Source organism: Leucopleurus acutus, assembly GCF_964270905.1.
Source record: "Leucopleurus acutus genome assembly, chromosome: 11".
Taxonomy (NCBI): Eukaryota; Metazoa; Chordata; class Mammalia; order Artiodactyla; family Delphinidae; genus Leucopleurus; species Leucopleurus acutus.
Genome location: NC_139152.1, coordinates 23,198,450 through 23,212,378, shown reverse-complemented (window position 1 = coordinate 23,212,378; position 13,929 = coordinate 23,198,450). Strand labels below are relative to the sequence as shown.

The 13,929-nt window shown below is 38.0% G+C and overlaps 1 protein-coding gene across 8 annotated transcripts in view; it reads right to left on the bottom strand.

Moving 5' to 3' along the window:
* PPFIBP1 (PPFIA binding protein 1) overlaps positions 1-13,929 on the bottom strand; it is a 174,327-nt gene that overhangs the window by 17,867 nt on the left and 142,531 nt on the right. For 7 of the 8 annotated variants that reach the window (XM_082851077.1, XM_082851072.1, XM_082851078.1 and 4 more), the window contains 4 exons: positions 4,495-4,610; positions 3,850-3,906; positions 2,506-2,566; positions 2,149-2,178 (listed from right to left, as the gene is read on the bottom strand). In XM_082851077.1, the coding sequence (XP_082707203.1) occupies positions 2,149-2,178; positions 2,506-2,566; positions 3,850-3,906; positions 4,495-4,610 (264 nt within the window). The remainder of the gene's footprint in view (positions 1-2,148; positions 2,179-2,505; positions 2,567-3,849; positions 3,907-4,494; positions 4,611-13,929) is intronic. The other variant, XM_082851073.1, reaches the window with a different exon arrangement.

Genomic DNA, 13,929 nt, shown 5'->3' with positions numbered 1-13,929 from the left:
CTATTCACATCTTGCCTGTGAGTTACCAAACATGGATCACCAGTTTCAAAGACTGTGATACGTTCAGATACGCTTAACTAAACCCACTAAAATTAAATTTTTCTTGATGGATTCAGAAGCCACTTCAGATCTTTACAATATCTCAGGATCGTTTTCAAGAACTTCAATTGTGATTTTTAAATACAGGCATACCTCATTTTATTGCACCTCGCTTTATTGTGCCTCGTAGATATTGTGTTTTTACAAACTGAAAGTCTGTGGCAACCCTGCACTGGTGCCATTTTTCCAAGAGCTTTTGCTCATTTTGTGTCCCTATGTCACATTTTGGTAATTCTCACAATATTTCAAACTTTTTCATTATTATTATATGGAGATCTGTGACATGACTTTTGATGTTACTATTGCAAAAAGATTACAACTCGCTTAAGGCTCAGATGAGAGTTAGCATTTTTCAGCAATAAAGCACTTTTTAATGAAGGTATGTACATTGCCTTTTTTTACACATACTGCTACCGCAGATGTCACAGACTACAGTATATTGTAAACATAAATTTTATATGCACTGGGAAACCAAAAACTTTGTGTGACTCACTTTATTGCAACATTTATTTTATTGCAATATTTGCATTATGATGGTGGCCTGGACCTGCACCTGCAATATCTCCGAGGTATGCCTGTAGCTTATTTTTGAGCTTTTTGGTTATTTGAATTGGCAGTTATAGTAACATGGTCTCTTATATTGTTTTAGTACTATCCAAGGATTCTTTTGTTTGCATGTTCCCATTTCTTGAACATCTCTTGTCCTCTCTTTCTTTTTTGCAGAAGTGGAGAGAAGGGTGAGGGGATACGGGCTTTTAAGGTGGTTATTTTCCTCTATAGATCTACCATTCATAGTAACTAACAATGTACAAATGCCACAATGTAGTGATACTGTTATCTATGTCTTAATGCTGATGCCAAAATCATTTCACACCACTTATTGAATCAGCAAGACAAAAAGAACAACGGCTTGAATTACAGCTGTGCCCACTGTCTGTGTTTTGTCAGTTATATCTATATCGCGACTCAAGGCACTAAGAGCCAACAGTCAAGGGACTGCATCTGGGGATAGTATGTCTACCGGACTGTGACCTGTGCAAGGTTAATGACCGAAAATCAGACGAAAGAAGAACCAGAGCCCATGCCGATGATGCGTTTAAAAATACCAGAATGTTAGCTGTAGATGGACAGTGGCTATATAAAATAAACGGCTGGTGATCTTTCTAAGAAGGGCTTTCTGTGAAGTCTAAGGAAGGCCGGGTGTGGTCATTATGATCATCCAATAGCGTGAATGAGAGTTTGGGGCTTTGTTTTTTTCAATAACTTACTGAGGTGAAAGTCATATAACATAAAAGTAACTATTTTAATATTCTTTTTCCCTTTTTTTTTTTAAACCCCACATTTGTTTATTTATTTATTTTTGGCTGTGTTGGGTCTTCGTTTCTGTGCGAGGGCTTTCTCTAGTTGTGGCAAGCGGGGGCCACTCTTCATCGCAGTGCGCGGGCCTCTCACTATCGCGGCCTCTCTTATTGCGGAGCACAGGCTCCAGACGTGCAGGCTCAGTAGTTGTGGCTCACAGGCCTAGTTGCTCCGCGGCATGTGGGATCTTCCCAGACCAAGGCTCGAACCAGCGTCCCCCGCATTAGCAGGCAGATTCTCAACCACTGCGCCACCAGGGAAGCCCCAAAAGTAACTATTTTAAAGTGAGTAATTCTGTGGCATTTATCACATTCACAGTGTTGTGTAACCAACACCTCTATCTAGTTCCAAAACATTTCCATCCTTCTAAAGTAAAACTTACTCACTAAGCAGCTTCTCCCCACTCCTCTCTTGCCAACCTCTGGCAACCATCAGTCTGTGTTCTATCTCTGTGGATTTACTTATTCTAGTATTTCACATAGATGGATTCATGTCATATGTGATCTTTTGTGTTGGGCTTCATTCATTTGGCATGTTTTGCAGATTCTGAGAGTTCTGGTTTATTGGAGACATTTAAGCAGTCTTACGTATCACGTATTAAGCAGTCTTATGTATTATGTATTAAGAAGTCTACTATGTATATTAGAACTCCCAAACATTTTTACATTGTAATCTGGACATAAAAATTACCTCTGAAGGCTTCAGAATAGACTCCTTTTCCTGTTCAAAACAACAACAGTATTTAAGATTGTTATAGGAATCCTTTATCTAGTCAGAATTTCTCACATATATATAATTCAACAAATTAAAATCAATTTACATCTATTCCTAAGGTACAAAATCTCACCTTCATTTATTTCCTACAATGTTTTATTAAAGTCTCCACTTGGGCTTTACTTTCAATCTTTTATATTCATATTTCTTAATATTTATCATTAACTATGGTATCTAATAATTTTCCATTATTGAAACCACAAACAGGAAAAGATGAAGATTCCTAAATGTTTTCTTCTCAGGGTAACAGACAGAAAAAAACACAGGACCAACCCCGTCTGATGACTCTTTCTTCAGATTGCCCAGGCTGCTAGACTTTTGCAGACTTGAAGTTCTAAAAATAACAATAATAACAATTATCATTAATAATAAGTGGCTCTGGTGTCCCTATTTCTAAGTAGAATGCCTGGGAAAGAAACTAAGATTGTATGTGAGTGGAAACCTGGAAACAAAAGAAAATCTGGATTTAGGCAGTCACTTATGTGCTTAACTAAATTGTAATGTTCAGTTCTTTTAAAAGCAGGGGTGGTTAACGGCCCTGCCAATAACTCTAAATGTTCCGCACATGTCAGAATAGCTGGAAAAACACTTAGGACTATCCTGTGATGTAAATATTTGAAAATAAACCAGTGTTTTCCATGGACTAGTGGCGTATCCGTTGCAAATACACATTCACACCAAGGACTTTTAAAATACTCGTGTACTTTTTATATATAATCCTCCTAATGAAAATACAGGACAGACGTTTTACTTTCCAATTTACAAAGGAATCAATTTTCTGAGTCCGGCAAGGCACTTCATTTTACAGTTCTAATCAAGCATCATAGAGGAAGCCCTATTGTTGCCTATAATAACTCACTTACAATCCTAGTAAAGGCCAAGTGACAGTGTGAACATCTGGACAGCCTTTCTCTTTCACATAAGTAGGATTCAATTATACGGAGCTGGTGTTACTCAAAAACTGAAGGCAGGAGTATGTGACCAGTTTAAAAACAGAGGGAAAAAAGTAACATCTTTGCTCTAAGACACAGAATAATATACTACACCAACAAAACCTTTACAAGGCATTTCTCATGTATTTATGTGTAAATAAGTTGCTAGAAATGTCGACTACCAAATACAGTAAAAGATAATGGAGAGCAAAGAAAAGATCTCATCTTGGAGTACTGCTCTGAAGATAGATTTTCCTAATGTAATACAGACATTAACTTGGATAAACTTAGCTATTAGGTCAGCTTATTAAGTTGAAAGTGCAAAAAACCATGGCAGCCTTGCCAGCCATCGCATCATTCTCTGTGATGCTTTTCTGATACACTTATATCCAGAATATAAGTCAGTACAAAAATGAAATTAAAAGCACTGAACTTCACATGAAAACTGATGAAGAAAGGCTACGATGGCAGAAACCTGGCACGAGATAATGGTAAAAGAGCCAGTGTTGATGTGTTACTTTCCAAACCCCACTCCACGCCCCCCGACCCGATCATTACGGCTGCATTAGTTCATTCATGCCTCAGAGTCATTTGCTTTTAATACTAGTCATTGTTAGTGTAACAGAAGCTTCCTCTTTCCCAAGCATCAATCATATTTTTTTACATTTGAAAAAACAGAACTTACGAAAGACTATCACATAGTTGAGTTTCAACAGGAGAACCAAGGATTAGTTTTCCATCACTAAAATATTAAAGAAAAAAGGTATTTATGAGCTTCATGAAAAAAAAAAGACCATACATATTCCAACTGAACAGAACTGTCAAAAACAAAAAACTATGCAAGGACAGTTATTTCTCTATTTTTTGATATTCTATTTAATTTTACTTGATCTAATTGTAAGATTAGGCAATTAATTTGGGAAGATGGTCCCCCCAAATTCTATTTGCCTACAGAGGAACTACTGTATCCCTCTCCTGTCTCCTACACAGCGTCTTCCAAACAGCCTCAGGCACATACATGACTGCCTCTATTCTGCCTGCAATCCTTTGATGGCCACCTATGACCTAGGATATAAAATCCAAGTTCCCTAAAATCCCTCTCTAACCTAATCAGCACACCTCCCCAGCCTCATCTCCAGTTACTTCCTACTTCACACCTTCTATTTTAATAATACAGAACTGCATGGGGTTCCCTGGTACAAGTCTTGCTGTTTCTTGCTTCTCTGGGTAAAAGATTATGTCTGAAAATAAATGCAGTGCAGCCCTGCTTTCGGTGGATCTACTTTTCTGGGTATTTATATCGTAGTGTTAGATCATAAATGACATATACTTCTCCTCAAATGAAGTCTCTGGCTTAGGAGGTAATTTCGCTTTTTCAGAAGTTTCCAAGCCTTTAGATGCTGGCAATAATGAAGGGATTGAAACTTGCAAGATGCTGGTGTGGAACTGTAATATAATAATAAAAGGCCAAAAATCAATCCAACAAACAAACAAAACACAAGCCACAGAGTAACAAAAAATAAATAAGACAATTAAGTGGTCTATTTGTGGCTAAAATTTCATACACCTGTGTTTAGAACTCTATTCTTATATTTATAAAATGGTTTCAGGATATAAACATCTGTAAATGTTAATCAGAGAAAACATTCTGGAAGAAAGTAATTTTTGAACTTGCTTCTGAAGAAGACACCGAATATTGAGAATAAGACATAATAAATACCATTAAGTAAGTTAATAGTAAAATCTAACAACTTTAAGCCCCAGTTGAAATCTTGGCCTTGACACACTTGCCTAAGTGACCTTGACCTTAGGCAATCACTTAACTGCCTTAAACTTAGGCAAGTCAGTTTTCTCCTCTGTAAAATGACAATGACAATGCCTACCTTACAGGGTTGCAATGATTTTAGATGAGATTTGGTTAAAGAGCTTCGTAAACAAAGCACTATTTCCATTTTAATTTCTACTATTAGTCTAATATAGAACATTGGTCAAGCCAGTTAATTATTATTCTATATGTGAACAAGCTAACTTTGATGAACAGAATTGACAAAAGGTGTAATTAAAACAAATTATAGTAGACTTTGTGGCTACACTACTTAAACCACGTTGATTAATAGTAACAATATTATAGCAAAAACAACAAAAAAACATAATCCATTTCCCCCCAGAAATGCTTTGTATATCCTAAGGATGGATTTGGTCAAAGGATTTCTAAACACTGGTTTTCAGTAATTTCTGACAACCACTCCACGAAGCAATAAATGAAACACTTCAAAAAATATTCCAGTAAAGAAATGAGTGAACTCACTTCCGCAAGTCAACCAATCTGTGATAGCTCTTGGCTTCTGCGAGTCAGCTGGTCAGGCAGGGACTCACACCAGGAACACACTTCTGAGGGCCAACCAGTCAACAACAGTCTCGCCTTCACAACCACACACAGCTGCCGTCAACTCACTCCTGCCTCTGAAAGCCCAACCCCTGAGCTCCTAGCATCCTAAAAACCCTCCATATGATCCACTCAAAGAGAATGTCCTTGACCAGCAAAGCTCACTTACTTAAATAAGCAACAAATTCAGCTTTGTGATTTTTGTTTCAGTTACTGAGTGGTATTCTCACCCTGTGATACTATAAAAGGTTATAAAATGTGCAGTCTGTTAAAGTAACCAGACTGGGCACAAGATGGAGTCACTCATGCTAAGCCCCATGTTAGCAAGCCTGAAAATAACTAAATTTTCTCTGCTTGGCTCTCCCAGAAAAGGAAGGCCTAGGTCAACTAGTCAGCACTTCCTGCTCAGCACAAGTTACCTGGCTGGGCCCCTTTGCTCCATGTAAGGAAATAACCCTGCTTTAACTAATCAGCAAATGCCAAGTAAGACTTCGCTGTTCCTGCTCCCTTCCACCTACAAAAGTCAAGGGGATGCTGCTGGATTCATGAATCGCTGAATAAAGCCAACAAGATCTTTAAAATTTACTCAGTTGAATTTGGTTCCTTAACAAGTTGTATTATTATAAAATAGATTACTTCACTATCAATTTTTTCAGTTTGAATCTTTACGATTCATCCTGGGCAATTTATTTAGGCACCATCCCCGTTTCCTGAAGTGCATGTACTTCCTTGGGTTCCTAATCACAGGGAAAAATAGCTACACTAGCAGACTGACCCATTCTCTTCATTTCCTTTCAAACTTTAGGGCTTTCACTCCATGCTCAAATCACCCTCCTGGCTTTTCTTTTAAAATGTGGCTGAACACCCTCAGCCCTCCTCAAATCATTCTTATTCCAAACTAAAAATCTGTGATTAAACTACAATTCACATAGCAAAGACTTCTTTTGGTAAGGATATGAGATTATCTAGGTGTATCCTATGCAAAAGCAGCCTCTCTCTATAAATGCAGCACATGCCTTGGCTACCATACATTATCTTTTTCTTTCAGCATAAATATTTACCAATTAGGGGATTTTTGATGGTGAGCCACAGCCACCCCCTGCCTCTGCAGGAGACCCTCCAACGCTAGCAGATAAAGAAACAGAAGCCAAAGACCTGGTTAGCAGGAAAGTCAGCACTGAAACTGAGGACTTTTGACTGCAGGTACCACCCACACACTTCCAAGTCTTCTGTCTCTCTCAAGGCCCAGCCCTGTCTTCTGAAGAGAGACCGTGTGGCTGACAGAGTCTTGGTGCTCTGGCCGGGTGTCAGGCCTGAGCCTCTGAGGTGGGAGAGCCAAGTTCAGGACACTGGTCCACCAGAGACCTCCAGGCCCCATGTAATACCAAGCAGCAAAAGCTCTCCCAGAGAGCTCCATCTCAACACGAAGACCCAGCTCCACTCAACAGCCAGCAAGCAACAGTGCTGGACACCCCATGCCAAACAACTACCAAGACAGGAACACAACCCCACCCATTAGCAGAGAGGCTGCCTAAAATCATAATAAGTTCACAGACACCCCAAAACACACCATCAGACGTGGGCCTGCCCACCAGAAAGAAAAGATCCAGCCTCATCCACCAGAACACAGGCACCAGTCCCCTCCACCAGGAAGCGTACACAACCCACTGAACCAACCTTACCCACTGGGAGCAGACATCAAAAACAATGGGAACTACGAACATATGCAGCCTGTGAAACGGAGACCCCAAACACAGTAAGTTAAGCAAAATGAGAAGACAGAGAAATACACAGCAGATGAAGGAGCAAGGTAAAAACTCACCAGACCAAACAAATGAAGAGGAAATAGGCAGTCTACCTGAAAAAGAATTCAGAATAATGATAGTAAAGATGATCCAAAATCTTGGAAATAGAATGGAGAAAATACAAGAAACATTTAACAAGGACCTAGAAGAACTAAAGAGCAAAGAAACAATGATGAACAACACAATAAATGAAATTAAAAATTCTTTAAAAGGAATCAATAGCAGAATAACTGAGGCAGAAGAATGGATAAGTGACCTGGAAGATAAAATAGTGGAAATAACTACCACAGAGCAGAATAAAGAAAAAAGAAAGAAAAGAATTGAGGACAATCTCAGAGACCTCTGGGATAACATTAAATGCACCAACATTTGAAATATAGGGGTCCCAGAAGAAGAAGAGAAAAAAAAAGGGACTGAGAAAATATCTGAAGAGATTATAGTTGAAAATGTCCCTAATATGGGTAAAGAAATAGTCAATCAAGTCCAGGAAGCGCAGAGTACCATACAGGATAAATCCAAGGAGAAAAACGCCAAGACACATATTGATCAAACTATCAAAAATTAAATATAACGAAAAAATACTAAAAGCAGCAAGGGAAAAGCAACAATTAACACACAAGGGAATCCCCATAAGGTTAACAGCTGACCTTTCAGCAGAAACTCTGCAAGCCAGAAGGGACTGGCAGGACATATTTAAAGTGATGAAAGGGAAAAACCTACAACTAAGATTACTGTACCCAGCAAGGACCTCATTCAGATTCGATGGAGAAATCAAAACCTTTACAGATAAGCAAAAGCTAACATGATTCAGCACCACCAAACCAGCTCTACAACAAATGCTAAAGGAACTTCTCTAGGCAGGAAACACAAGAGAAGGAAAAGCCTTACAATAACAAACCCAAAACAATTAAGAAAATGCTAATAGGAACATACATATCGGTAACTACCTTAAATGTAAATGGATTAAATGCTCCAACCAAAAGACATAGACTGGCTGAATGGATACAAAAACAAGACCCGTACATATGCTATCTACAAGAGACCCACTTCAGACCTAGGGACATATACAGACTGAAAGTGAGGGGATGGAAAACAGATATTCCATGCAAATGGAAATCAAAAGAAAGCTGGAGTACCAATTCTCATATCAGACAAAATAGACATTAAAATAAAGACTATTACAAGAGACAAAGAAGGACACTACATAATGATCAAGGGATCAATCCAAGAAGAAGATATAACAATTGTAAATATTTATGCACCCAACATAGGAAGCACCTCAATACATAAGGCAAATGCTAACAGCCATAAAAGGGGAAATCGACAGTAACACATTCATAGTAGGGGACTTTAACACCCCACTTTCACCAATGGACAGATCATCCAGACAGAAAATAAATAAGGAAATACAAGCTTTAAATGATACATTAAACAAGATGGATTTAATTGATATTTATACGATAATCCATCCAAAACCAGCAGATTACACTTTCTTCTCAAGTGCTCATGGAACATTCTCAAGGCTAGATCATATCTTGGATCACAAATCAAGGCTTGGTAAATTTAAGAAAATTGAAATCATATCAAGTATCTTTTCCGACCACAATGCTATGAGACTAGATATCAGTTACAGGAAAAAATCTGTAAAAAAATACAAATACATGGAGGCTAAACAATACACTACTAAATAATCACTAAAGAAATCAAAGAGGAAATCAAAAAATATCTAGAAACAAATGACAATAAAAACATGACAACCCAAAACCTGTGGGATGCAGCAAAAGCAGTTCTAAGAGGGAACTTTATAGCAAAACAATCCTACCTCAAGAAACAAGAAACAACTCAAATAAAAAACCTAACCTTACACCTAAAGCAATTAGAGAAAGAAGAACCAAAAAAATCCCAAAGTTAGCAGAAGGAAAGAAATCATACAGATCAGATCAGAAATAAATGAAAAGAAACGAAGGAAATGACAGCAAAGATCAATAAAACTAAAAGCTGGTTCTTTGAGAAGATAAACAAAATTGATAAACCATTAGCCAGACTCATCAAGAAAAAAAGGGAGAAGACTCAAATCAATAGAATTAGAAATGAAAAAGGAGAAGTAACAACTGACACTGCAGAAATACAAAGGATCATGAGAGATTACTACAAGCAACTATATGCCAATAAAATGGACAGCCTGGAAGAAATGGACAAATTCTTAGAAAAGCACAACTTTCCGAGACTGAACCAGGAAGAAATAGAAAATTTAAACAGACCAATCACAAGCACTGAAATTGAAACTGTGATTAAAAATCTTCCAACAAACAAAACCCCAGCAAATTCTATCAAACATTTAGAGAAGAGCTAACACCTATCTTTCTCAAACTCTTCCAAAATATAGCAGAGGGAGGAACACTCCCAAACTCATTCCATGAGGCCACCATCACCCTGATACCAAAACCAGACAAAGATGCCACAAAAAAAGAAAACTCCAGGCCAATATCACTGATGAACATAGATGCCAAAATCCTCAACAAAATACTAGCAAACAGAATCCAACAGCACATTAAAAGGATCATATACCATGATCAAGTGGGGTTTATCCCAGAATGCAAGGATTCTTCAATATATGCAAATCAATCAATATGATAAACCATATTAACACACTGAAGGAAAAAAACATATGATCATCTCAATAGATGCAGAAAAAGCGTTCGACAAAATTCAACACATACTCTTGATAAAAACCCTCCAGAAAGCAGGCATAGAGGGAACTTACCTCAACATAATAAAGGCCATATATGACAAACCACAGCTAACATCATACTCAATGGTGAAAAACTGAAACCATTTCTATTAAGATCAGGAACAAGACAAGGTTGTCCACTCTCACCAATATTATTCAACAGAGCTTTGGAAGTTTTAGTCACAGCAATCAGGGAAGAAAAAGAAACAAAAGGAATCCAAACTGGAAAAGAAGAAGTAAAACTGTCACTGTTTGCAAATGACACGATACTATACATAGAGAATCCTAAAGATACCGCCAGAAAACTACTAGAGCTAATCAATGAATTTGGTAAAGTAGCAGGATACAAAATTAATGCACAGAAATCTCTTGCATTCCTATACACTAATGATGCAAAATCTGAAACAAAAGTTAAGGAAACACTCTCATTTACCATTGCAACAAAAAGAATAAAATACCTAGGAATAAACCTACCAAAGGAGACAAAAGACCTGTATGCAGAAAACTATAAGACACTGATGAAAGAAATTAAAGATGATACAAACAGATGGAGAGATATACCATGTTCTTGGATTGGAAGAATCAATGCTGTGAAAATGACTACACTACCCAAAGCAATCTACAGATTCAATGCATTCCCTATCAAATTACCAACGGCATTTTTTACGGAACTAGAACAAATCATCTTATAATTGGTATGGAGACAGAAAAGACCCTGAATAGCCAAAGCAGTTGAGGGAAAAAAAACAGAGCTGGAGGAATCAGGCTCCATGACTTCAGACTATACTACAAAGCCACAGTAATCAAGACAGTATGGTACTGGCACAAAAACAGAAATATAGATCAATGGAACAGGATAGAAAGCCCAGAGATAAACCCATGCACATATGGTCATCTTATTTTTGATAAAGGGGGCAAGAATATACAATGGAGAAAAGACAGCCTCTTCAATAAGTGGTGCTGGGAAAACTGGGCAGCTATATGTAAAAGAATGAAATTAGAACACTCCCTAACACCATACACAAAAATTAACTCAAAATGGATTAAAGACCTAAATGTAAGGCCAGACACTATAGAACTCTTAAAGGAAAACATAGGCAGAACACTCTATGACATAAATCACAGCAAGATCCTTTCTGACCCACCTCCTAGAAAAATGGAAATAAAAACAAAAATAAACAAATGGGACCTAATGAAGCTTAAAATCTTTTGCACCGCAAAAGAAACCATAAACAAGACAAAAAGGCAACTCTCAGAATGGGAGAAAATAGTTGCAAATGAAGCAACTGACAAAGGATTAATCTCCAAAATATATAAGCAGCTCATGCAGCTCAATATCAACAAACAAACAACCCAATCCAAAAATGGCCAGAAGACCTAAATAGACATTTCTCCAAAGAAGATATACAGATTGCCAACAAACACATGAAAGGATGCTCAACATCACTAATCATTAGAGAAATGCAAATCAAAACTACAATGAGGTATCACCTCACACCGGTCAGAATGGCTATCATCAAAAAATCTACAAACAATAAATGCTGGAGAGGGTGTGGAGAAAAGGGAACCCTCTTGCACTGTTGGTGGGAATGCAAATTGATACAGCCACTATGAAGAGCAGTACAGAGGTTCCTCAAAAGAACTAAAAATAGAACTACCATATGACCCAGCAATCCCACTACTGGGCATGTACCCTGAGAAAATCACAATTCAAAAAGAGTCATGTACCACAATGTTCACTAGCCCTATTTACAAGAGCCAGCACATGGAAGCAACCTAAGTGTCCATCATAGGATGAATGGATAAAGAACATGTGTCACATATATGCAGTGGAATATTACTCAGCCATAAAAAGAAATGAAATTGAGTTATTTGTAGTGAGGTGGATGGACCTAGAGTCTGTCATACGGAGTGAAGTAAGTCAGAGAAAAACAAATACCGTATGCTAACACATATATATGGAACCTTAAAAAAAAAAGTTTCTGAAAAACTTAGCTGCAGGACAGGAATAAAGACACAGACGTAGAGAATGGACTTGAGGACACAGGGTGTGAAAAGGGTAAGCTGGGACAAAGTGAGAGAGTGGCATGGACATATATACACTACCAAATGTAAAACAGATAGCTAGTGGGAAGCAGCCGCATAGCACAGGGAGATCAGCTCGGTGCTTTGTGTCCACCTAGAGGGGTGGGATAGGGAGGGTGGGAGGGAGACGCAAGAGGGAGGAGATATGGGGATGTATGTATATGTATAGCTGATTCACTTTGTTATACAGCGGAAACTAACACACCATTGTAAAGCAATTATACTCCAATAAAGATGTTAAAAAAAAAATTAGGGGATTTTTCCCTCTAAAATAGCTCTTATTCCTTAACTGATTCCTTGGGTTTTTTTCCTTTCCATTTCTTTGAGATATAATTGACATATAGCCACTGTACAAGTTTTAGGTGTACAGGATAACGACTTGACATACCTACACTGTGATATGATTATCACAGTTGAGTTTAGTTAAACTAACATCTATCACCTCATATAGATATCAGAAAAAAAAACATTTTTCCTCATGATGAGAACTTTTAGGATCTACTCTCTTAGCAGCAGCTTTCAAATATACAATATAGCAATGTTAACTGTAGTCACCATGCTGTACTTTACATCCTCAGTACTTAGTTATAGCCAGAAGTTCATACTTTTTGACTATCTTCATCCAATTCCCCTTCCCACCAATTCCTTGTAACGGCATATTTTAGCTCTCTCTTACATTTAAAAAAGAAATGCTCTTTTCTCCTTGAAATCACTTTCATTCAATTCAAATTTCATATTCTCATTACGTAGTTATGAGCAACAGATATAAAAAGTAAAGATGCCATTTGATTTCTTCTCGCTACTTACAATAAAATGTTAGAAGAGAGGTGACCAAAGAAGCAACTGTTAAATATAAAGGAGCCAAGACTATTTCCTTGAAAAATTAAACTGTTTCTCATTCCTAGTCTCCCTAGATGGAACATTACATATTAAAATTAAGAAATGGTTTGAGGGCAAAGATGAAGCACAGGTGCTGTCAGGAAAACAGTCTTAAGATGAAGCCACAGGTGTAGCTTTGTGAAGACAGGAAAATTCAAGGTGGTGCTGTCTCATTGAACCTTTCAAAAAGATCAAAAACTCTAAAAACAAAGGGATATCTCATAGTGGCCTTACAGGGAACCTAAGGCAGTAAAGGGCTTTTTGTGAAGATATTTGCGGATATGCTTTTATCTAATAGAGTGATTAGGCTCAGTAGTTGTGGCACACGGGCTTAGTTGCTCCGCGGCATGTGGGATCTTCCCGGACCAGGGCTCGAACCCGAAATTTTCTTCCATGATCTTTTTCAAAAAAAAAACTGAAAGCAGTCACTTTTTATTAACTGACCAGCTTACAAAAATAATCATGGTAGACATCTTAGTTCATCCTTCTAATAGACGTGTTGACCTGGTCTACCCTATTGCCAACATCTCTACCTTCTAAAAAGTGGGTGAAGACTCCACCTCATGAAGATAATTTGAAGGGCCATAGGAAGGCGTTTGCTTCTTTGAAGCATTTTTCAACACTACAGATCCCGTAAATCAGATCCTCCATGCAGATGACGCCTTATTTACCAAGAAATCAATTAATCAATGTGTTATCTGTCAGGGCAATTTGCTTCTTTTTTTTTTTTCTGTACATGGGCCGCTCACTGTTGTGGCCTCTCCCGTTGTGGAGCACAGGCTCCAGATGCGCAGGCTCAGCGGCCATGCCTCACGGGCCCAGCCGCTCCGCCGCATGTGGGATTTTCCCGGACCAGGGCACGAACCCGTGTCCCCTGCA